The sequence below is a fragment of the Polyodon spathula genome, chromosome 18 (genome assembly GCF_017654505.1).
Source record: "Polyodon spathula isolate WHYD16114869_AA chromosome 18, ASM1765450v1, whole genome shotgun sequence".
NCBI classification, from domain to species: Eukaryota; Metazoa; Chordata; class Actinopteri; order Acipenseriformes; family Polyodontidae; genus Polyodon; species Polyodon spathula.
This window is the reverse complement of record NC_054551.1, coordinates 7,127,447-7,149,307: the sequence shown is the minus strand read 5'-3', so window position 1 is coordinate 7,149,307 and position 21,861 is coordinate 7,127,447. Positions and strand designations below refer to the sequence as shown.

General features: G+C 41.2%; 1 protein-coding gene across 3 annotated transcripts; it reads left to right on the top strand.

Moving 5' to 3' along the window:
* The first annotated feature begins 728 nt into the window (after positions 1-728).
* On the top strand, positions 729-21,294 carry LOC121331049 (pyridoxal-dependent decarboxylase domain-containing protein 1-like). Of its 3 annotated transcripts, none has more exons than XM_041278176.1 (24): positions 729-970; positions 5,125-5,201; positions 5,453-5,521; positions 6,215-6,295; positions 7,684-7,830; positions 8,126-8,315; positions 9,794-9,862; positions 10,532-10,610; positions 10,698-10,782; positions 11,090-11,138; positions 11,257-11,358; positions 11,888-12,013; positions 12,262-12,312; positions 14,411-14,455; positions 16,044-16,107; positions 16,286-16,356; positions 16,599-16,704; positions 16,936-17,107; positions 17,367-17,485; positions 17,832-17,953; positions 18,174-18,266; positions 18,375-18,471; positions 18,579-18,683; positions 18,827-21,294. In XM_041278176.1, exons 1-24 carry the CDS (start codon positions 950-952, stop codon positions 19,087-19,089), a joined length of 2,403 nt encoding a protein of 800 aa, XP_041134110.1. In that variant the 5' UTR covers positions 729-949; the 3' UTR covers positions 19,090-21,294. The 3 variants fall into 3 exon arrangements, with proteins under 3 accessions (XP_041134110.1, XP_041134109.1, XP_041134111.1); XM_041278175.1 differs by having other exon boundaries at positions 730-970; positions 7,681-7,830; XM_041278177.1 differs by lacking the exon at positions 14,411-14,455 and having other exon boundaries at positions 731-970; positions 7,681-7,830.
* Positions 21,295-21,861: the final 567 nt, after the last annotated feature.

Below are 21,861 nucleotides of genomic sequence, written 5' to 3'. Positions count from 1 at the left end.
AAAAAAAAAAAAAAGTTGCACGAGTAAAAAATGTACATGTTAAGAGGGAGGGATACTCTAATGGAATGCAATTCCATACAGTTACTTATCATATGCATTTGGATAGACCTGTAGACCTATTCAAGTTGAATCTGCATTTAACGAGGGATATTATTTATGAAATTAGGTGTGAATTGTATAGAACTTGGGTGTGAATTGTATAGAAATTAGGTGTGAATTGTATAGCAATGTATCTTTTCCACATTTAAAGAAAAAATCATAACATTGTGTTGTCACAGTCGAATGTATAACCATTGAAGGATACTACAGCAGGCTACCAATGTGTTTTTATTATCGGTATGTATTATAATATGTGTATAATGTATTTTATGCATGTATTTTAGTAGGCCTATATGTAATCTGTAGTATCTTTTTTTTCAACAGGTTGCTACTGCTCCCAGTAATGGGTCATATTTATAAAGCATTATTGTCAGCAAACACAGTTAGTATTTTTAGCAATGTTTTTTGTGAATGTGGTTGTTGTCAATAATGCACTTGTAAGGTGAAGTCTGTTTATTTTTTAACTAGATCCTTTTGTTCCTATTTTGCATAGGGTAGATTTCAACAGCTGACATTGTAGCGACAGTGGTGACACACCATAACACCTGCAAAACAAGTTCAACCTGGCCTTCCTATTTATTTATTTCCTGAAGTGCTGAAGCTTGAGGGGAGAAAGAAAGTCTTCCACTACCCCACGCCGACGTTACTTGAGTTGAGCCGCTGCTTGGTAACAACGTGAGACGTCAACGCTGCCAGCGTGGAAAAGACGAGCTGCTCCAGGAAGTAAATTATTCGGCCGTGCAGAAGAGATTGTCAGGGAAGCCGAATTATAATATCACCGATACATCAGACAAATCCATAACACGTGTATATAAACAGGACGATCGGTTTGTCCCTGCCTGCAGTCAGCATGGACACATCGTTTCAGCAGGTACTGTAACGACTTTGTTTAATAACGTGCAGAAAAAAATGACACGGTTGGACGGGGAAAAAAAAAAAAAAAACCGTGACGTCTATATTTGTGGTGTGTGAAATAATATTGACAGCTTGTCAGGATTTTGTGCATGTTTTCAACACCAAGAAAATATGTACTGGGCAGTTACAGCGGTTCTAGATATGCACTGATAAGGTCTGGAATATCATCTTGTGATTTATCACTAATTCAGATAACGCCAGTTACTGTGACTGGCGATCTGCGGGGCAAGGTTGAGAGAGCTTGACGTGTGTGTATAACAAAAAAAAAAAAAGGGCGTTTTTTAAAGGTGTATGCAAATGGTGCATTTAAGAAATTGAATTTTACATACAGTATAGTATTCAGATATGTGATGTCCGGTTTTTGTTTGTGTGAGAGTACAAAAATGTTCAAAGTGGGGGGAAATACAAGGTTGACGTTTTGGAAAAAAACCTTGCTGGTGACTGCTGTGTTTCCTAGATTCCTTTTATGCGTATTTAAAAAGTGTTTACTTTTCCGGCCGAGAAGCAGCAACATTTACGTTTAGCAGTGTTGAGTGAGAGTAAGTACAGTCGGCCTAAAAATACAACGACACCTGGTCATATCCTGTGGTCTATTTACGGTGGTTGTTCATTTTTTTTTTTTTTTTTAATGCAAATATAACATGTTAATAATGTAATTACACTATAGTAGTTTAACAGCATACCTTTTATTACACACGCCCTTCTGCTTTATTTTTAAGCGTTTATTGTTACACTAAATATTAACGAACTAGCTTTTAAAGTTCAAGATTTTAGTACGCTGTTGTCTTAAATGTACAACCATACATGAAGAGGTAACAAGATCTCTCTAAACCCGAGTTCCAATATTCTTGAAGCCACACTGTTTAACAATGTGACGACTGCAGCAGCAGACAATAGAAATGTCATACAAGCTGTATGTATCTTAGGAATCACAAACGTTGAAAATATGCAGTCCAGTTGTAATTTGCCAGTGAGTCCTGAGAGAGTACCCACACGCCTGTTCTCTTGTTCTGTAATGATTTAAATAAATCATACAGGACAGGTGTTTTTTAAAATAACAAGTTAAAACCAATGGGCGCTTTTCACACAACATACCTAAGAAAGTTCCCAAGCTCCTGAACCTGAATGGGTCAAGTCTGGGAAGCCTCCACCAGGACTCTTTGGATTAATCGTTTTCAGATTTAAGGAATCCTGGGATAATAATGTGACTCACTGGAGACCCATCTATTACTGAAGAAGGAAGTTCCAAAAGCTGCAGGATCCAAGTGTCTGTGATTCCACCATTAGGAAATAATGCAAGCACAGCACTACAAGCTTTAACAGTCCCTCGTGTTGATTTCTAACAAATTCCTATCTCAAAAGAGCAGTGAAAAGGAGAATATGAGGATCTAGCACCACCATATATTTTTCACACAGCACATAAAACAAAGTATTTTGAAACAGAATTACTTTTAATAAGGGTAAATCCTACACCGTTCACCCTTTATAATACTCTCTGGGAGCCATAATTAACCAGTTCTGCTGTCCAAAGGGCTGACTTATAATGATGAATCGCGCTTTGTACACCAATGCCCCTCTGTTATTTAACAGTGTTTTCGTTTAATGCCTACTGGCTACCCATTTTAAGGATCTTGCCTGTTTTTAATGGTGTCTATGCATGCATGCTTTCTGTCTTCGCTTGATGTCATGTTTAAGAATGTGTCAGTAAGGATGGATTGTGTGGAGAGATAATCCTGTTCACTGGAGATGAGATTTGCTTCACAATCTAAACAGACCACGATTGTGTTCTGGAATCTAGGTACATGACTCAGTGGAGAGAGGTTGTTATCTACACCTATTGCTTGGAGACATTTGGCCTCCCACACAATGGGATTTCTTTACTACCCGTTTGCCCTTGCTCAGCAGTCTGAAACTCTTGCAAATTTCTTACTTGTTCCCCGTTTTGCATTCTTCTGAGACACCCTGTACTAATGTCAGGATCCCTGAAGCAAATAAACAGTAGGTCTGCATCAAAGTCCGTGTGGTTTTAATTTAGGACAAATGTTATATTAAAACACTTCCCTAAAATACGTTATTAAAAACAAACAAAAAAATTTAATGTAGCTGAGATACAATTATGCGATTTTATGGGTTTGTAAGTTCTTATGTGTCCAAGATACCAAATCTGGGGTGGGCACATACCTGAGGGCTCATCAATTTGTACTGATCATCTGCTGTCCAACCTTGATTTTTTTTAGCAGTTCTCCAGAGTGCTTGTTTTATACTGGGTGGAGGAGTTACAGTACTTATAGAACAGTAGGCAGGGGGCAAGAGAATTGACTAGAATAGCCAAGCAATAGCCAAAAATGTATTCTTTCCACTTCGCATGACAAGCAAGCTTCCTTTGGTTTGTGTGCGATTAGGGTTGGTTCACCTGTTGCTGAAACTCTTGTTTCTTGCCCAAGGTAGGAATAGGGACTGACTCCTATTGACAATAGAAGCAAATACAGCAGAGCTGGAGATGAATAGATTTAGCATGAGACACTGTAAAAAATATATGTTAAAAATAAATGACCAGGCCTTTTATTTGTATGGAAGTAATCGATTGTTGTTTAGAGATGATCTGATAAAAAGCTACAGTCAGCACTACAGTCAGCGCTCGGACATTTCTTACCCAGATTGTGTTGTGTTTTACCACTCTTGTAGTAAGAATAAAATCAATCCCCATTTTGTGTGTGTGTGTGTGTGTGTGTGTGTGTGTCTATATATAATGTGTGTAACAAATTAATGCACTTACCCGTCACACATGATTTCCTGACTCTGTCACCAGTTTTCTGATACAAAGCCCATCTCTTCGATGTTACAATGTACTTGTTTAATGCGTTTTGTTTTTTTGTTTTTCTGGCATGGAAGATCAGTCTGTCTTTATTATTCTGCAGTTACACAGCGCTTCCTCCAGAAACGAAGCGAATTAGACAAAGCACAGTAATGTAACAGTTTTAGATACTGTACTTTTAAAAACAAAAGTAGTTGCTTTTGTGCATTTTCATTTGCAAGTGAACTGTGACATTAGGGCCTTATCGAGTACTATATTCTGCAATTCTGAATACTGACTTTGGATACTGTTTGTTCATTCTGGAAACTGGTGTGTTTTATTTTTTTTTTTTTTTTTTCTTTTGCTAAATTGCATTGTCTTACGTTTTATGCAGTTCTGTGCATGGGTGACATTTTGATTTCATTTTGCTGTTGGGTCTTTAATAGGGAATTTTACATAATGCTAGTACAATACGTACTGGATCTAAAAGTATGTACTGTATTACAGTCCACGTGTCTTCTCTTTTGGCAAGTGATATTTTCATCATCATATCGTTCTGAATTAAAATACTTCTGTTCTGTTAAATATAGTACTGTACCAACAAAACCAATAGTACATCTAAATGGAAGCCTACTTATTTTAAAACACAATAATTTCAGCTATGTATTTTTTGACATTTGTGTTCCCTGAAAAAACAGACAAGTTTTTGTTCTTTTACTGCTGTGTTATTTACTGCTGTGTTTTCCCCAACATGCACTAAACACAATTTCAAGGAATGAGTACGTGGATGAAAAAAGAAACTAACAAGGGGACACTGTCTTCAAATAGTTCCATTTGAAACAGAAGTTTATCAATTCCTGTAAACCCTGTCTAATCAAATCTTATAGGAGCAATCTGGGATCTCTTAGATAGAAGTATGTAAGAGATAGTAGGCAGACAGTGCCAAAGAAAACATTCTTTATTCGCTCGTACAATTCTACGTCTCGTTTAAATGCTATGCAGAGCAAATTTCGAAGACGTTATCTAGAACTGTGTGGCCCCCTAAGGATATAAGTGAGTGTGTCTACTTCTGTCTCTGTAAGGATCAAAGGTCACTACAGTGATTCAGTTGACTTTTTTAATGATTTCCTACAACTGTATGCTACGTTCTCCAGCACTGTCAGTTTAACACAGCGCTGAGGACTTTATTCACCTGTTTGTATTCCAGTCAGTTTCTGGAATCAAAATCAGTGTGTTCCTACTGTGACTCTTCAAACCTGTGTATGATACTGTCAGCACAGAGATGTCAGTCTAACGTGTTCTTCTGGTTTGTCTAGATTATGGTGGATCCCACTTTAGCTGAGATGGGAAAGAACCTCAATGAAGCCATGAGGATTCTGGAAGACGGTCACAGGTGGGTTATCTTGCTGTATCTGTCTGCTGGTCTGTGGTCAGTTTGTAACAGACGTGCGTATTGATAGCTTTTTTTTTTTTTTTTTTTAATCTGACATTTGCATTGATTATCAATGTATTTAAATTCCCCAAATCTATTTTTGTAGGCAATTTTTTGTCCAAAGGTTGGTTAGGAGTGACCTAGTGGCTGTGTGGGGACATTTTGAAGCACACACACAGTTCCAGACATTAATAATGTGTATTTCTGTGCAGGGAGGGTGAGGAGGAGAAAGAGAAGCAAAGACACAGCAGGAAGGATATTCCAGGACCACTCCAAGGCAGGTATGGAAACATCACTGTCAGTAACTTTGGTCTTTTTTTTTTTTTTTTTTTTTGTCTTGTTTAGCTTCAAAGTTTTAGCAACAGTTTTCAGCAGGCTGTTCCTTGTCGAAAAATATTCTCATGCTTTTGTAAATGTTGTTGCATTTTAATTTCAATGTATTTTATGTTGCTACCCAAAAGGATTTTTTTTTAGTATCAAGAATGTTTTTTTTTCTCTGTCACTTTGTCTATAAAGTATTACATATACCAGCCTCATTCCATGGTATTTGTATCTTTTATTACACATGTACTTAAAAGCTTGTAGGAGTCTTGTGGTCCTACCCACTTTTTTACTCCAAAAGAACAGATTCATTTTAATTCTAAGTAGATGATTAGAAGAACAACTATACAAAAGTTGTTTTGCATATCAAAAAGTTAATTTTAATCCTTTTAAAAGTTAATCCTCTAGCTATCAGCTTTGGACAAATATAGGGTCTAAAAACATATACAGGATTAAATGGAACAGCAGCCAATATGTCAATGTTTTTTTTTTCTGAATGAACAAAAACACTAATTGCAATGCTAATGAGAAAAAAAAAAAAAAAGTCAGCATTTTTTATTCTGAATATAGGGCACTAATCATTATTTGGAGTACGTTAAATAGCAAGATGAATAGATGTCCAGTGGTAATACACCTCTGTGCTTTGGTTCCAGCGGACAGGATGTGGCCCATATTCTTCAGCTAGTACAAAACCTCATGCATGGGAATGAAGATGAGGACTTGCAGTCTCACCGGTAAGGAGAGGCCATATCAATGAGAGATCAGTGATACAAGTTAAAGTCCCCCCCCCCCCCCCCATTTAAAAAGACTTGTTTTTCCACATACAGTACAGTGAAAAAGTATTTACCCCCTTGTCTTGTTGCATGACCCAGCTGCACTTTAGCTTCAGCTCATGGATGGATGGCCTGACATTCTCCCATAGAATTCTCTGATACAGAGCAGAATTCATGGTTCCTTCAATGATGGCAAGTCGTCCAGGTCCTGATGAAGCAAAGCATCCCCAAAACATGACACTACCACCACCATGCTTGACTGTTGGTATGAGGTTCTTACTGTGGAATGAAGTGTTTGCCAGACATAACGGGGCCCATGTTGGCCAAAAAGTTCCACTTTTGACTCATCTGTCCATAGAACATTGTTCCAGAACTCTTGAGGATCATCCAGGTGCTTTTTGGAAAACTTGAGACAATCATTCATGTTCTTCTTAGTGAGCAGTGGTTTTTCGCCTTGCTGCTCTGCCATGAATCCCATTTTTGCCCAGAGTCTTTCTGATGGTGGAGTCATGAATACTGACCTTACTTAGGGTGAGAGAGGCCTGCAGATCCCTGGTTGTTGTTCTGGGGTTCTTTGTGACTTCCTGCACGATTTTACGCCTTGCACTTGGAGAGATTTTGGCAGGACGGCCACTCCTGGGAAGATTCACTACTGTCACAAACTTTCTCCATTTGGACAGTATGGCTCTGACTGTGGTTTGGTGGAGCCCCAGAGCCTTAGAAATGGCTTTGTAACCCTTTCCAGATTTATAGGCGTCAACATCTTTTTTCCAGAGGTCTTCAGGAATTTATTTTGATCGTGGCATGATGTGCCTCTAGAACCTGTGTGTTGACAACTTCACTCTGATGGTAAGGGCCAAAGTTAATCAGATTTATATTGGGCAGGGCTGGCCCACATCAGGCCTGATTTGTTAACCAAAGTATTCAAACAGCTGATCCTAACTTTCCCTTTAATTGGTTAATTAGTTAACTAGGGCGCAATAACTTTTTCATACCTGAAGATTGCATGTTTGATTACCTTGCACACCAAACAAATGAAAGAAGCACCAAACTTTGGTGTCATTTTTTTTCTCTCTGACTCCCTCTATATATTACTACAACCCACAAAAAGATCTGACCAAATTCAATGTGAAAAATGTGCAAAAATGCAGAAAATCAGACAGGGGGCAAATACTTTTTCACAGTACTATACCTTCCCGTGGTTTATTTTGTTTTTTATTTATTCTGAAAGAACAGACAAGTAGCTTAGGTAATAATGTAGATGATAAGCATCACTTCTGGCAAAATCGTGTAGCTTTGTTATTGCCTGACAGCTCCCAGTATACTAACAGCAGTGTTTCTTTCAGCAGGATGCAGAATGTGGGAGAGCAGGGTCACATGGCCTTGCTGGGGCACAGTCTGGCCGCCTACATCTCGGTTCTGGACAAGGAGAGGCTGCGCAAGTTGACCACTCGCATCTTGTCCGACACCACTCTCTGGCTCTGCAGACTCTTCAGGTATGGAGCTGCCTGTTAGATATACTGAAAACCAATTAAAACATGAAGGGATATTCGCACTACCTATGCCTGGCTGACTTTTTTTTTTTCCAAAACTTACGGGCGCACAAAGGCCAATGCAGCGCATCTGGTGGGCCCTCAGCCATGATTGTCAGTTCAGCATGACCAGGATTGGACCCAGCAAGCTCCCTATGGTATCGATCACCCTACACTCCTCAACTGGAGAACAACTGGGCTGGAGTTCTGCCAATCCCAGACATGCTGCTCAGGGTTTTTTCAATCACTGTTTTGGTAGGTATGAGAACGGCTCTGCGTATTACCATGAGGATGACCGGGAGGGGCTCCTGAAGGTGTGCAGGCTCGTTATCCACTCCCGCTACGACGATTACAGCACAGAGGGCTTCAACATGCTATACTACAAACAGCCTGTCATCTACCAGAGCTCTGCCTGCAGGTCAGGCCTGGGACAGCATCTCTGCAACCAGGTATGAACCTAGTCTACCTTCTGAGTCTTTGTACTGTTTTGTATCATTGTGCCCCTGGGACAATACATTGGATTTAGGTCAGAAGTGGGAATATAAATAGAACAAGGTTCAAATGGAGGGGGGCTTTGACAAGAGGATCTGGGTTTGAGAGTTCCATTAAATGAGAGTAGATGTTAAAACTTCATGCTGATTGATAGTCTTGCCAGTCGATCTTGCTTTGTTCCGCACTCTCCCGTCTCATCCATTCTCCCTGCTTGGCCTGGGAAACGGCCTTTACACACCTCCCATCCTGTCCTGCTGCTTTTGCACCTCACTGACTACCAGCTTCCTCTGCTGAGCTGGGGTTGCCTTGTGCCATGTAGGAGGAGCTGAACTGAGACAAAGCCCCTCTCTTCCATGCTAAACTTGCCCCATAATATCACCGATTTGAAGGGCAGCCTTAGTATCTTCCACGGCTTTCTTTGCCGCCGACTTTCTTCCAGTTTTCAACACAGGTGCTGTCTCCCTTACTCATTTGTTGAGTGAACCTACTAATGAAATTTCCTGAAGGACCTTGATGCGCTTAAACTCCTCGGTTAGAGTAGAGACTTGTAGCTGCAGTATGCCTTTACCATAAAGTCCCACTCTGCTGAGGCAGTGTGGAACTCCCAACCATTTCCTGACTTATGAACTGATTTTAAAGCTTCCAGCTTCTCAACTGTTGTCAAGGAAACCTCGCACACAGTCAGTGGCCACAGCAGCCTTGGCAGTAGTCCAGACTTAAAGCACCAGAGCATTCAGGGTGATTAGGAAGTCATTTCACCACTGTGGAAAAAGTTCGCTGCCCAGCTGTGTGGTTGGCCTCACCTCCACGGGGGTGGCTCTCCGTGAGTCAAGGGGAAGCCCTTTCCTCATTACTAAGTCACAGGCACTTTCCTTGCCTTCTAAACCCTGGAGGTCCTTCCTTCATGCAGCCGTTACACCTGTCCTGTGAACTAACCACCAATATGCAAAAGCTGCATTGTAAGTAAGTAAATGCAAATCCTGTAAAACAGAAGAGTGAAAATGAAGCCTACAGTGCAAAACAGACCAGTGAAATGTTAGTGACCAGGGGGGTTAGCAGCAGGTTGGTTTATTGAAAGACAGAACATTAAACTAATAAAAAATCGCCCCTATGTTTTGGCAAGAAGTCCTTTATATTTTAACATGATATGGGGGGTTACAAACATTTGTCAAAACGTTTAAACATTTTATTACCAAGTTTATTTTTTTGCACTATCGTCTCATGATTCTGTTTTGATTAAGACGACTGTACAGACTGAAGAGGGTGAGAATCGGAAGGAAGCCCAGAGTAAACGAGAGAGCGCTTTCTTAATCCGGCAGTTTCCAAGGAAATCTCGTTGCAGCAAGCAGCACATTCTTTGTGCCACTCTCCTTCACCAGACAGGACAGGAAACCAGCTGTGGGGTGCTGACCATGTTTTGCTCTCTCTCCTCTAGCTGGGCCTGCCTCTCTCCAGTCTCTGCACAGTCCCCTGTAACACCATGTTTGGCTCCCAGCACCAGATGGTAGGTCCTTTATGAATTGCTGTATAGCGGGGCTGTTCAATGGAAGGCTCTGATCCATCAATGGCTCGTTGATCACCACTACATAACTCTTTTTAAGGATGCCATTGAGGTTTTTATTGGGTTTGAAAAGATCTCAAAAACAGTTGTCAGTTTATGGTAGACGCAAGTGAGCAAGAAGCGACCAAAGGGTTGTCTGAGTGTAATTTCTACCGATAATCGGATGTTGGACAGCCCTTTTTTAAAATTATTTAAGTGCACCATGCATTTTGGGCACTCTAAACACCCAAGCAATACAATGGTGAAAGTTTGTACCTCAAGAGCAGCAGTTACATATTAGGGAAATGTTCCTATATTGAGATTGAATAATTATGAAAACATGCTGTAAGATGCTATAAGCAGTCATTGTAGAACACTTGCATTGGAAAGGTTAATTTCACCACCAAAATAAAGTGCAAAGATGGGAAAATAGTTCTGTATCGTAACTTGAAAGCCCATGAGCAACTTGGTGAATATTAAAATCAATGTTATGCAACACAATGCAAGTGGTGGTCCTGATGAACTGCTGTATAATTTGGAATAATATAAAATGACAGTTAATTAGGAAGTAGCTATTGGTCCTTGTTCCGCTATTCCATCGTACATTTCTCATCCGACGCTGTTTTATTGCAGGATGTTGCTTTGCTGGACAGACTCATTAAAGATGATGTGGACTCTGGGAAGCTGCCCTTGCTACTTATAGCGAACGCTGGTGAGTATTAAAGAAGTATCCACATTCTTCTAAAAGGAAACCCATGGAAACGTGCTTAGGTTATTGCCCCTTTCTCTTGGTCCCCAGGCACTCCCGCTGCAGGCCACACTGACAAGCTGGGTCGTCTGAAGGAGCTCTGTGCCCAGTACAGCATGTGGCTTCATGTCGAGGGGTAGGTAGCACATCAACTTCCAAAAAGCAATGGCATTTTCAAAGGTGTAGTGTCCCATATGGTTATGCAGGTTGAAAGTTTCAACATAAGGGGGAGGGGAGAGTATTGTCAAGCAGATATGAGGACCCATTAAAAAACGACCTTGTTGATAAGGTAGGCTTTCTAAACTGTGGAAGCTTGTAGTTATGTTAGTTTTAAAACAAGTTGTTTACAAAGACACCTTTTGAGGTGTACTAACCACTGCAGTCTGCAGATTGATCCTGTTTCATAAAAAGGTTTTGTGTATTGTGTTTTTTTCCCCTCCCAGAGTAAACTTGGCAACCCTGGCTTTGGCATACGTCAAGTCCTCAGTAATGGTAGGTCAGTGGTTTTAACAAAACACCTAATAATACTTATCAGATACTTCTAATACCTGATGCTTAGTATTCTGCCTTGATGCAGTGTCCTGTAACATGCAGTTCTTATCCGTTTCAGGCTGCCACTAAGTGTGACAGCATGACCTTGACCCTGGGACCCTGGCTGGGGCTGCCAGCTGTACCTGCGGTCACACTGTACCGACACGAAGACCCCTCCTTGGTCAGTGACAACCACACATTAGACATGCATGCATTTATTTTTGTCTTTTGTAACTCCTCCTTCCCAGTGAAAGAATAATTTAATAACTACACTCAACTCCCAACATGTTTTCTTTGACTATGTATGCATTCATTCATTCAAAAGTATTTTAATGGAATACCAATAAAGAATATCCAAAGTGCAGTAATTTATTTTATGAACTGTTTTAAAAAAAAATAACAAAACATTTAAAATATCTGGAAGTTGTCAGTCCTCTGGTGTATCCTTTCAGTCTGCTAATCATGGACTGAACATGAAATATTGTTGAAGGTATTTCCTCTGATGTCACAAGAGAGAGACTTTGTGACATAGATTACTGAATCCTCACCTATAGAACCTTGGGCAAATCTAAGTGGAGCTGCCTGGAAATTCAGTTCCTTTAAGCACTGTTTACTGTTACTGTCGTATAGGTGCTTCATAGCTGCAATGTATATGTACAGTAATAACAGTTCCTTGGTACAATAACGACATACCTCTGCCACTGTTTCAGTCGCTGGCGGCGGGCCTGAACTCCAGCCAGCCTGTGGAGAAGCTGCGTGCGCTGCCACTCTGGCTGTCTCTGCAGTACCTGGGGCATGATGGCATCGTGGAGCGCATCAGACACGCCTCCCAGCTGGTGAGCCCTCCATCCAATCATATTGCACAGCTGCAGGCTACACTCTTACAGTTACTCCAGTCTGTCTCACTCTAGCAGATCACATATGATGGCTGTAGGACTCTCGAGGCCTTGTGTATCCCTGTGACGGTGCTGCTCTTTCCTAGGGTTATTTCCATGATAGAAATGGTTAACCACCTGCCCACTGTCTTTGCTCTACTAACCCTGGAATTTTGCAAGCTGATTGATTTGCATTTTTGTCATTACAGAGCCAGAGACTGTTAGATCATCTGACAAAGCAGACATCTATTACAACAGCGGTATGCCTTTTCATTGCAGTCTTTGTGATTTGGTGGGGTTAGGGTTAATGTATATGAATAAGTAAAGTAAATCTGTATGTCCTAAAAGTGTAAGTAGTGTACAGAAGATCAAATGGATATTTTTCCTCACTCCTTGTATCAATTTAAATGGATGTTGTTTTTCTTACTGCAAGTAACACACAGTGTATGTAGTGCCTGTAGAAAGTCTACACCCCCTTTCAAAATGTTCACCTTTTGTTGCCTTATAGCCTGGAATTAAAATGCAGATAAAAATGCATAAAATTTATCTACACATCCTACCCCACTTCCAACTTCCAAGTGAAAAAAATATTCAAGAAATTTGTAGAAAAGTAATTAAAAATAAAAACTGAATAGCTTGGTTGGATGTGTCCACCCCCCTTGTAATAGCAATCCTAAATTATCTCAGGTGTAACCAATTGCCTTCAAAATCACACAGTTAAGTGGCCTCCACCTGTGTTAAATTGTAGTGATTCATATGATTTCAGGATAAATTCAGCAGTTCCTGCAGGTTCCCTCTGCTGGGTAGTGCATTTCAAAGCAAAGACTCAACTATGAGAACCAAGGCGCTTTCGAAAGAACTCCGGCACAAAGTTGTTGAAAGGCACAGATTAGGGGATGGGTATAAAAAAAATATCAAAGGCCTTGAATATCCCTTGGAGCACGGTCAAGACGATTTATTAAGAAGTGGAAGGTGTATGGCACCACCAAGACCCTGCCTAGATCAGGCCATCCCTCCAAACTGGATGACAGAGCAAGGAGACTGATCAGACAGGCTATCAAGAGGTCAATGGCAACTTTGCAAGAGCTACAGACTTTTATGGCCAAGACTGGTCAAAGTGTGCATGTGACAACAATATCCCTTACACTCCACAAATCTGGCCTGTATGGTAGGGTGGCAAGAAAGCCATTACTCAAAGCCCACCTTGAATCCTGTTTTGAAGTATGCAAAAAAAAAAATACCCACGAGATTCTGTAGCCATGTGGCAAAAGGTTTTGTGGTCTGACAAAACTGAAATGGAACTTTTTGGCCTAAATGCAAAGTGTTATGTTTGGTGCAAACCTAACACAGTACATCACCCAAGGAACACCATCCCTACTGTGAAGCATGGTGGTAGCAGCAGCATGTTATGGGGATTTTTCTCATAGGCAGGGATTGGGGCACTTGTCAGGATAGAAGGGAAAATGAATGGAGCAAAGTACAGAGAAGTCCTTGGGGAAAACCTGCTGCCCTCTTCAAGAAAGCTGAAACTGGGCCAAAAGTTCACCTTTCAGCATGACATCGACCCAAAGCACACAGCCAAAGTTACACTTTCGTGGCTAAGGAACAAAAAGGTAAATGTCCTTGAGCGGCCCAGTCAGAGCCCCGACCTAAATCCAATCGAAAATTTGTGGCATGACTTGAAGATTGCTGTCCATCAACGCACCCCAAGGAACTTCACAGCTTGAACAGTTTTGAAAAGAAGAATGGTCCAATATTGCCAAATCTAGGTGTGCAAAGTGCATCCCAACAGACTCACAGCTGTAATTGCTGCCAAAGGTGCTTCCACCAAGTATTAACTTAGGGGGGCTGGAGACTTATCCAATTATGATCTTTCAGTTTTGTATTTTTAATATTTTCTGAATAAAAACAGTTTTCCCCTTAACAGTGTGGAGTATGGTATGTAGATAAGTGGGGAAAAAAATCATCATTTAAATGCATGAAACTCTGAAGCACTGACACAACAAAATGTGAAAAGTTCAGATTTTGCCTGTAAAAAGTAGATTTTTTTTTTATAGGCACTGTATTTTTTTTTGTGGAGGCCTAGAATGCATTTAAGTAAAAGCATCACACATTTTAAGACCCTGCATTTAAAAAAGTGTGTGTGATTCCCAAATACAAAAATAGTATTCTTCTTCCAACGCTAAGATGTGTGTCGTGGCTGCTGTGCAAAGTTTGTTAGGGAGCATTTCACAGAGCCCGGCTAAACTCTCAAAGGTTAACAGGCTGTATTGTGTACAACGAAAAGACAGTGGGTAGTTTTAACCTGCCACTGAGGTGCAAGTGTGAAATGAACTCCTGTTTTGTTGCATTCATCAGGACCTCCTTGGCAGTGAGGTGTCTCTCCTCGAGGGTTTAAACCTGGTAAAACATAATCCTTTGTTTAATAAGTGATAAGTAGTGAGAGGCCCTGCCTTGTTTTCAGGGGCTGGTGGCTCATTCGAGGGTCCCTCCTGTCACTACGTGCTCACTTGGGGACATCCTGGGTACTCTAATCCTGTCCATTGTAGGTGGGACCAGCCCGCTGCCTGCCCCCCCCCCCCCTTTCCTCATTCACCGCTCACATTCCCATCCACTAAGCAAAACCATTATACCTTACTGCAGATCTAAAACATTGTTACATTTATGAAGATGGGAATGCAAGTCAGCCTTATTCCTGTTCCTTAGTAACTAAAGTCTCTTCATCTTCTGGCGGAAGATAGGTTTTTTAAAACCTAGGCCCTACACCATTTTGAGGCGCTCTGGGTCTTGTAGAAGCACTCTTCTAGGTCAGCCTAGACTGAGTGAGGAACAGGCCACAGTGGAAGGTGTGATTCTCATACATTTCCACCCGCTTCTCATTTCCATCAGCATTTCAGCGATCAACAACACGAGTTCAGCCAAGGCAAACCAGTTATGTTCAGAGTTTCATCCCCATAATACATGGAATGTAATTTGGAATTATGACATGGTGTAAAATGAACTACACTACTGTACAACACAGCAAGAATGTACATTATTTTGTGGGAAATATTACTGATATTCAGGACACTTGCAGTTCTGGATCTTGGCCAAACTCTTGTGTGTTCAGTTCGTCTTGAGCTCAAATTTTGAATGTGACAATAATGTCATAATACAGTACCACGTTAACCTATCATGAAACTGCCTGACCACAGAATGTGCCAGACATGAATTATGAGCAGTGAATGTAAATACCATTGACACTGAACTGCACCTAGCTGCTTTAAAGGAATAACCTGAATTACAAACCAAACCAGATACAGAATACTTTTAATTATTAACTTTCCAGTATGGTAATGACACAAGCACTGTGACCTGTGGTTCATGAAGGTTGGAAACTACAACCCTGCTTTATTTTCAGAACTTAAAAGGTGACTTGTGTCCTGCATGTATTATAGCATGACGCTCTCCTATAATACTAATGTGTATTTACTGCATGGGTTTAAAGTGGATTGAATTTTAGTTCAAAATGCTTATTAACAAATGGATTGCATGGTGAAGAGGTTTTTACTGGGTAGATTGAAAGGTTTTGAAACAACATGTAAAGGAAACCCCTGCAACTCAGAGGTATTACGCAAACAGATACAGGTATTGTCAAACTAATTTGATAAAAAAAAAAAAATGCATCAATAGAGTACAATAGTAGTTATAAATAGAAAAGGACAGGCAGGCAGATATAGGGAGGTAGACAAAGTTGTGTTGCATTTCATTTTTATCTTTTCCATTTCTCTACAAAAATATGAAGAGAGAATGCTGTCAACCCAAACAATATCTCTGGGCCCTATTTTGAAGCAAGTGCAAAGGCCAGTTTTCAGAGAGGAGTAAAACAGCAAAACTATAAAACTACCACAGACCAGAAGACAAGACAGTAGTATTAGCTTTGAGTTGTGGTTTTGCAGGGAGTTACAAGGGCGGTTTGTTACTAATACTGAACTCTTTCCCTCGCTCTCAGGTGGAAGATGATTTTAACTCCCCAGTGGTTGTCTTTCGGTTTGCACAGACAGGTGCTAACTCAGGTGAGTGAGCTGTGCTAAAGCACACAGTAAAATAACAAACCTTCCCCTGACCGAGACTGTGTTCCTACACCTATGTACATCATGTGTTTTTACCTGTAACATCCTGCAGAAAACAGGCAACAATAAATGTTGAGATGCAATGCAGACTAACTCTCCACCTCTGCCCCTACCCTAACAGCTCAGAGTGGGGGTCCACTAGAGACATTCCACAGTAGTGACCGAGAGATTCTGGACGCCCTGAACCGTTGGGTAAGCACTGCTGTCAGTTCTTTATAGTATTAATGGAAGACGCCTTTCTGTTCTTTTATTGTAAAACTTCTTGTTTTCAAGACTAAATACTCAGTTTAACCTTGCGCTTATATTTGAGATGCTTGCATGCTGATACAGACACCAAAGGAGGAACTGCTTTTGGACAGTAAACCACATACACCCTTGTACAAAACCATGAGTCGATTTTTGTGATTTTATGTTTGTATTGCCTGTGTCTGCAGCTGGGAGAACAGTTGGCCCTGCTGGTTCCAGCCAGTGGAGTGGACATTGTGGATCTGGAGGACGAGGGAAGCTGTGTGAGGTTCAGCCCTCTGATGACAGCAGCAGGTACGGTGGAACTCCTGTTAGTTGTAAACCATTAATTTATAATAAAGAACATTGGGTATACATATAAGACCCATTACACTTTGATCCATTCCTGGTTTTACTATGGATTTAATAACTCACCTGAGCGTGTTACCTGTACACTGTGGCTAATCATGCACATACAAAAACTTGGAATGGGTGAAACTGCTATGCAGTAGGAGTCCTATTTCTAAACACGACTTTTTTTTCCAGTTTTGGGAACGAAAGATGAGGATGTGGATTCGCTGGTAGAGCGTCTACAGGAGAAGATCCCTGTTCTGATCAGCACGCTGCAGCTGAGAGAGGAGTTCAGAGAGGAGGTGCACCGCATTGCCGCACTCACTTACATAGAGGATCTTAGCTGGCCAGGACTGGGAATAGTGAGGTGAGTTCGCTTTCTCCTGGATTCAGTAATCTCTGTCATGAACTGAAAATGGAGAGGTTATTATTCCAGCAGTTCTGAGTTTGTCATGCTGTTCCAAGCATGCTTTTGAAGTACTGCAAGTTAGCAACAAGATAGCAGAATACTATCTCTTTTAAGCTTCATGAGAAGCCAGTAAGCTTGTAGATACTTGCAAAAAAACTGCACTACAGCACTTAGTGACACCTCCCCCTTTCTCATGCTGTTGTATTTCTGGTTGCAGGTACGAGATGAGCAGTGAGGAACCTGATGAGAGTAAGAGGCAGGCAGAGCTTGAGAAGATAAACAGTGTGATGCTGAAGAAACTAAAGGAGCTGGACTGTGACCTGACCTTCTCTACAGGTGTGCGTGGGTTCTGTTTTAGGGGTCTGTTGGAATGCTATGATCTTGCTGGTTTGTAACCTTAAAAATGTGACATTCATAGCCAGTGAAGATGAACAGCAAGAACGAAATTATTGCCAGTTCAGTGCATCATGTTGTTCATGCCTTCTACAAAGGAACAGCAGTTTCAGTATTTACTAAACTGACAAAAAAAAAAAAAAAAAAAAGACTACAATACGATGTATTAAGCACTTCTGGTTTATGTTGTCACCCACATTATGGAATGAGCGTTAGTTTTGGGCTCCCAGCTTTGAAAAACCCAGGTTACAGAAACGGGATAACAGCATGGACCTTCTCTGTGACACAGGACCAGAGTTCGGACCAGAGAAAAACTGTGTTTACATTGGCATGGCAACGGAAGATCTGGATGTGGCAGAGGTGGTGGAGATGATCGCTGCCATTGGCCGAGAGATCGAGGAGAACTCCAGGGTGAGAGACTATGTTGTATATGGGGGATGATTGCAAGTGTCTTGATCCAGCAGAAGAAACACTCTAGAACTTAGTCCTGGGGGGAACCTTTATTTTTATAAGCTAGACAAAGAACTTTACTATGGACAGCTCCGATTTTGCTACACCACTATCTAATTTGTGTTGGGAGTGACTCCTATAATCAGGCAGGTGGTGGGAATGACATGCCTTGTTTTCTCAGCTCCTGGAGAACATGACTGAGGTGGTCTGCAAGGGGATCCAGGAGGCAGAGCTGCAGTTACAGAAAGCCACAGAGGAGAAGCTCATGGAGGAGGTAAGGGCATGTCTACCTCCTCTCACTACTCCCTTCTAGTTGTGCCTGAACTGTCGGTCACCCTATTCTCTGCTTCAATGGGTTTAATTCGATCCTCCTTCCTTCTAGGGAGTTTTGCGTCAGCTCCCAGTTGTTGGTTCTGTCCTGAACTGGTTTTCACCTGTCCAGAGCTCGGTGAAGGGAAGGACCTTTAACCTGGCGGCAGGTAGGCAGAGACTGATCTCATCTTTTAGGGATGAAAAAGGACCGGTGGTGCACATTGCACATTATTCTGAAGTGAACATGACTCTTATTTATTTCTGCCGCCTTCAGGTTCTGTGGACTCTACAGAGCCGACCTACTCAATGAAGGCTCAATATACTGGAGAAACCCCGCCTCCCACTCCCACCTCTGCCCGCACTAAACACAGGATCCCAGGTAACACTGCCTCCTAGTCCTTGAACTCTAACTAGGCCACACTATGATTGCATGCGCTAAAAGAAAAAAGACTGGCCAAATGCAATGCTTCTAACACAAGTTTATGGCATAGCTCATTTTTGTGTGTTTCCTCTCCTGTGCAGGTCAGAAGCTGTTCCGAAGGTCTCTGGCCAGCTCAGACGGTGTCAGCGACACAAGCTCAGTGGGTCAGGTGGAGGAACTGGAAAAGGAGGAGCTTAGAGAGCCTGCCCCTGAGGGAAGGGAGGCCGATGTCCAAAAAGAACCTGAACCAAAGCCTGAGCAGAGGGGAGAAACCCCAGGAGAGGGCGAGGGGGGCGAACCAAAGGGAAAACGAGAGCCGGAGGTAGAGGGCAGGGAGACGGAGCACCCCGATAGCCTGAGATAGGCACACCACGGGAGAGTTGTGTGTCTTGAACACAACGCCTGCAGGTTAAGGGGAGAGGTTTGAGGTGGGGTGGCTGCAGCTCAGCCTGGGTGTGGGGGAAGCCATGGATATCTATATTATTTTACATTGAGAAAAATAATAATATATGAAAGTTTAATCTATCTGTAACCTGAAGTGAATTTGCAACTTGAATACCTGAAACCCAAAATATAAAAAGAATGTGATAACAAACCAGTCCCTTGCAGCATCATTTTTTTTTTTTATTCATTCAGAATTCAGGGGTTGCATACAACAATATTTATGCAGTTTAATTGGACTTATCTAGGCTAAACAAAGTTTAGCAACTTAAATTTGTATCATGCTGTAGAGGAACACAGCACCCTGGAATATGTTTATGTACAACAAAAGCCTTGTACTGACATCCACTGATGCATAGAAGTAAAATAAAGTTAGGAAGCCTGACATCCAGGTGGCTTGGCACCTGGGTTTGTTCATTGGCGTGCACCCTACTGGGGTTCAGATCGGAGGTCCTTTTTATGTCCTTTTTACAAGGCATATAAGTTGAGTTTCAGTCTGTGTTAGCCAAGCTCCTGTTGCAAGGTAAGGACAGGTGTTTTCAGGTTGTAGTTATCCATGGCTCCCCCAACACCCTGGCTCTGTTCCCCTGGCTGCCCAAACCAGCTGTGTACTCTGTGCCCTACTTCAGCTACCACTGGCACTGAGGCAGGGCAAAACACTCCTGCAAAATACAAACTCGCAGCTCAAGTATCCAGCCACCAGCGAGAGACGCTCTTCTAAATACAAACATACCATTTCATATGAATTCATTTAATAACATTTATTAATGTTAAAAGCCTAGTGCCTCCTGCTTCCCAAAACTTCGATGTTTTAAATTGCAAGTTATTTATTCTTATAAACTTTACAAAAACGGTGAACCATCCAGAGATACTCTCATATAAGGAGCAATATAAAAATGGCCTATTAGTAACAAGATGAATATTTATATTCAATATATTTCCAAACGATTGGTCATAGAATTTTAGATGCCTCCTGTTTATAATGATCTCCGTCCAGCAACTGCACCAGGCAAGGAAAAGTCTGACCTGTTGGCTAATGCATATAATTTCATGCCTCATTCACCTTATGGTTTAATGACCAGGATGCTTTGCATTTAAATTATTTATGTGCCTATATTTTTATGGTATTCATTAGGGTAGCTAATAAGTTAAAGCTCCAGTCTTTCTCTAGAGAACAGCAGTGAGGGCTACTAACAGAACAGTAAAACCAAACTGTTACCTCCCAACTATGTATATTAAATGTGCTGGGTTTATATTGGTTAACTACTGCCTGAGAGTCTTGGTCCCAAGATCATTAGCCATTCCCTAACCTCGGCAAAAAACAGGAGTCTAAAGCGGCCGCATAGTAAAAGTGTGTAAGTTTGTCTTGGGGGTTATAAGAGTCACATATAGCCCTGACCCCAAGTAGTAGCAGGGCTACAGGGTGGATACTGTAACGAAAAGAACAGTACATGTAGTGTGCTGGAACAATAGTACCGAAAGCAGCTTCTGTATTTCCATTCAAGCACCGGTTTATCCAATAGGTTTTTATAGGGCATATCTATGGAGTGTGCTGCTAACGCTGGTCTCTGTGGGAGGCTTTTTATGCAGGATGTGTCTCAGCCTTTGCACTCATGAAAGTAGCCCAGGCTGTGCTATCAAAAACACTGCCCTCCTTCCTAGTGAAGAGTGGTGGTGTGTACTCAAGAGCATACCATATTTTTTTGTTTTATTAACAGTAGATTGTTTACACTTGTCAAACACAGATACTTTTTTTTTTTTTTTTTGCAAGTCCCCAACAGAGCTGAAGGTTAAAAGGTTTGGATTATTTGGGGAAGTGTGCGTATCCTTTTCTTTTAAAAGTGCTTACAGATTTGGTCTTCCTGAGGTATTTTTGGTGCAATGAAGAATATTGATTTATAGATACTAGGAAGAATGTTAGTTTGTGTCTTGGTTTAATATATACCGCAAGGGTGGGAGGGGTAATGTTTGTTGTTCTTGCCTTATTTTAATTTGTTGCTGTTTAAACACTATCACAATGTATTTCAAGATTATTTTAAAAAGAGCGAGTCATTTGGACTGCTGTTAAAATCCTTTTTCAAGGTGATTGTTTAATGTTTTCTTGTGACAATAAATCCAGCCCAATGTCCTGTTCAGGTTTTGTTTTTGGGAAAAAAAAAAAAAAAAACTATTTATGTACCAATCCTGAGTACTTTTATTAAACTTGGCATAAAACGGTTCTGCAGCAAACTTTTTTTTTCTGAAAAAGAATTTAACCTTATTAAGACAGCTGCTGTTTGTGTACTGTAGGTCTGTGTTTGAAAAGGTGTAAAGTGATAGCTTACTGAATTGCCCTATATCTACAAGTCCCTCTGTTTATTCTGTATCTAACTGGGGGCCAACCTCCAATACAACAGCCGAAGCACACACCCTCCCCTCCACACCACGCCACAGTTTAGTCTACAGACAATCTCAAGTGATTGTGCTTTCTGCTCACCTGATTGCATCTTCCAATCACCAAGAGGGAAAAGTCTATCCAGACAGAACCATTCCTCTAGGGCAGGGGTATTTAATTACATTCACTGGAGGGCCAGATAAGACGAGGATACTATTTCTGATTGCCATTTAATAATACAAATACAAATTAAATACATTTACCACTGCTTGCCATCATATTTGCAAGTGTACTGACGTGAATGAGTGTGACTAAACTAGA

Coding starts and splice junctions, on each gene's coding strand:
- LOC121331049 (XM_041278175.1), top strand. CDS start 950: ATGGACACATCGTTTCAGCAG. Junction 12,014..12,261: donor TCAGACACGCCTCCCAGCTG/GTGAGCCCTCCA, acceptor TTGTCATTACAG/AGCCAGAGACTGTTAGATCA. Junction 17,108..17,366: donor CCAGGACTGGGAATAGTGAG/GTGAGTTCGCTT, acceptor TTCTGGTTGCAG/GTACGAGATGAGCAGTGAGG.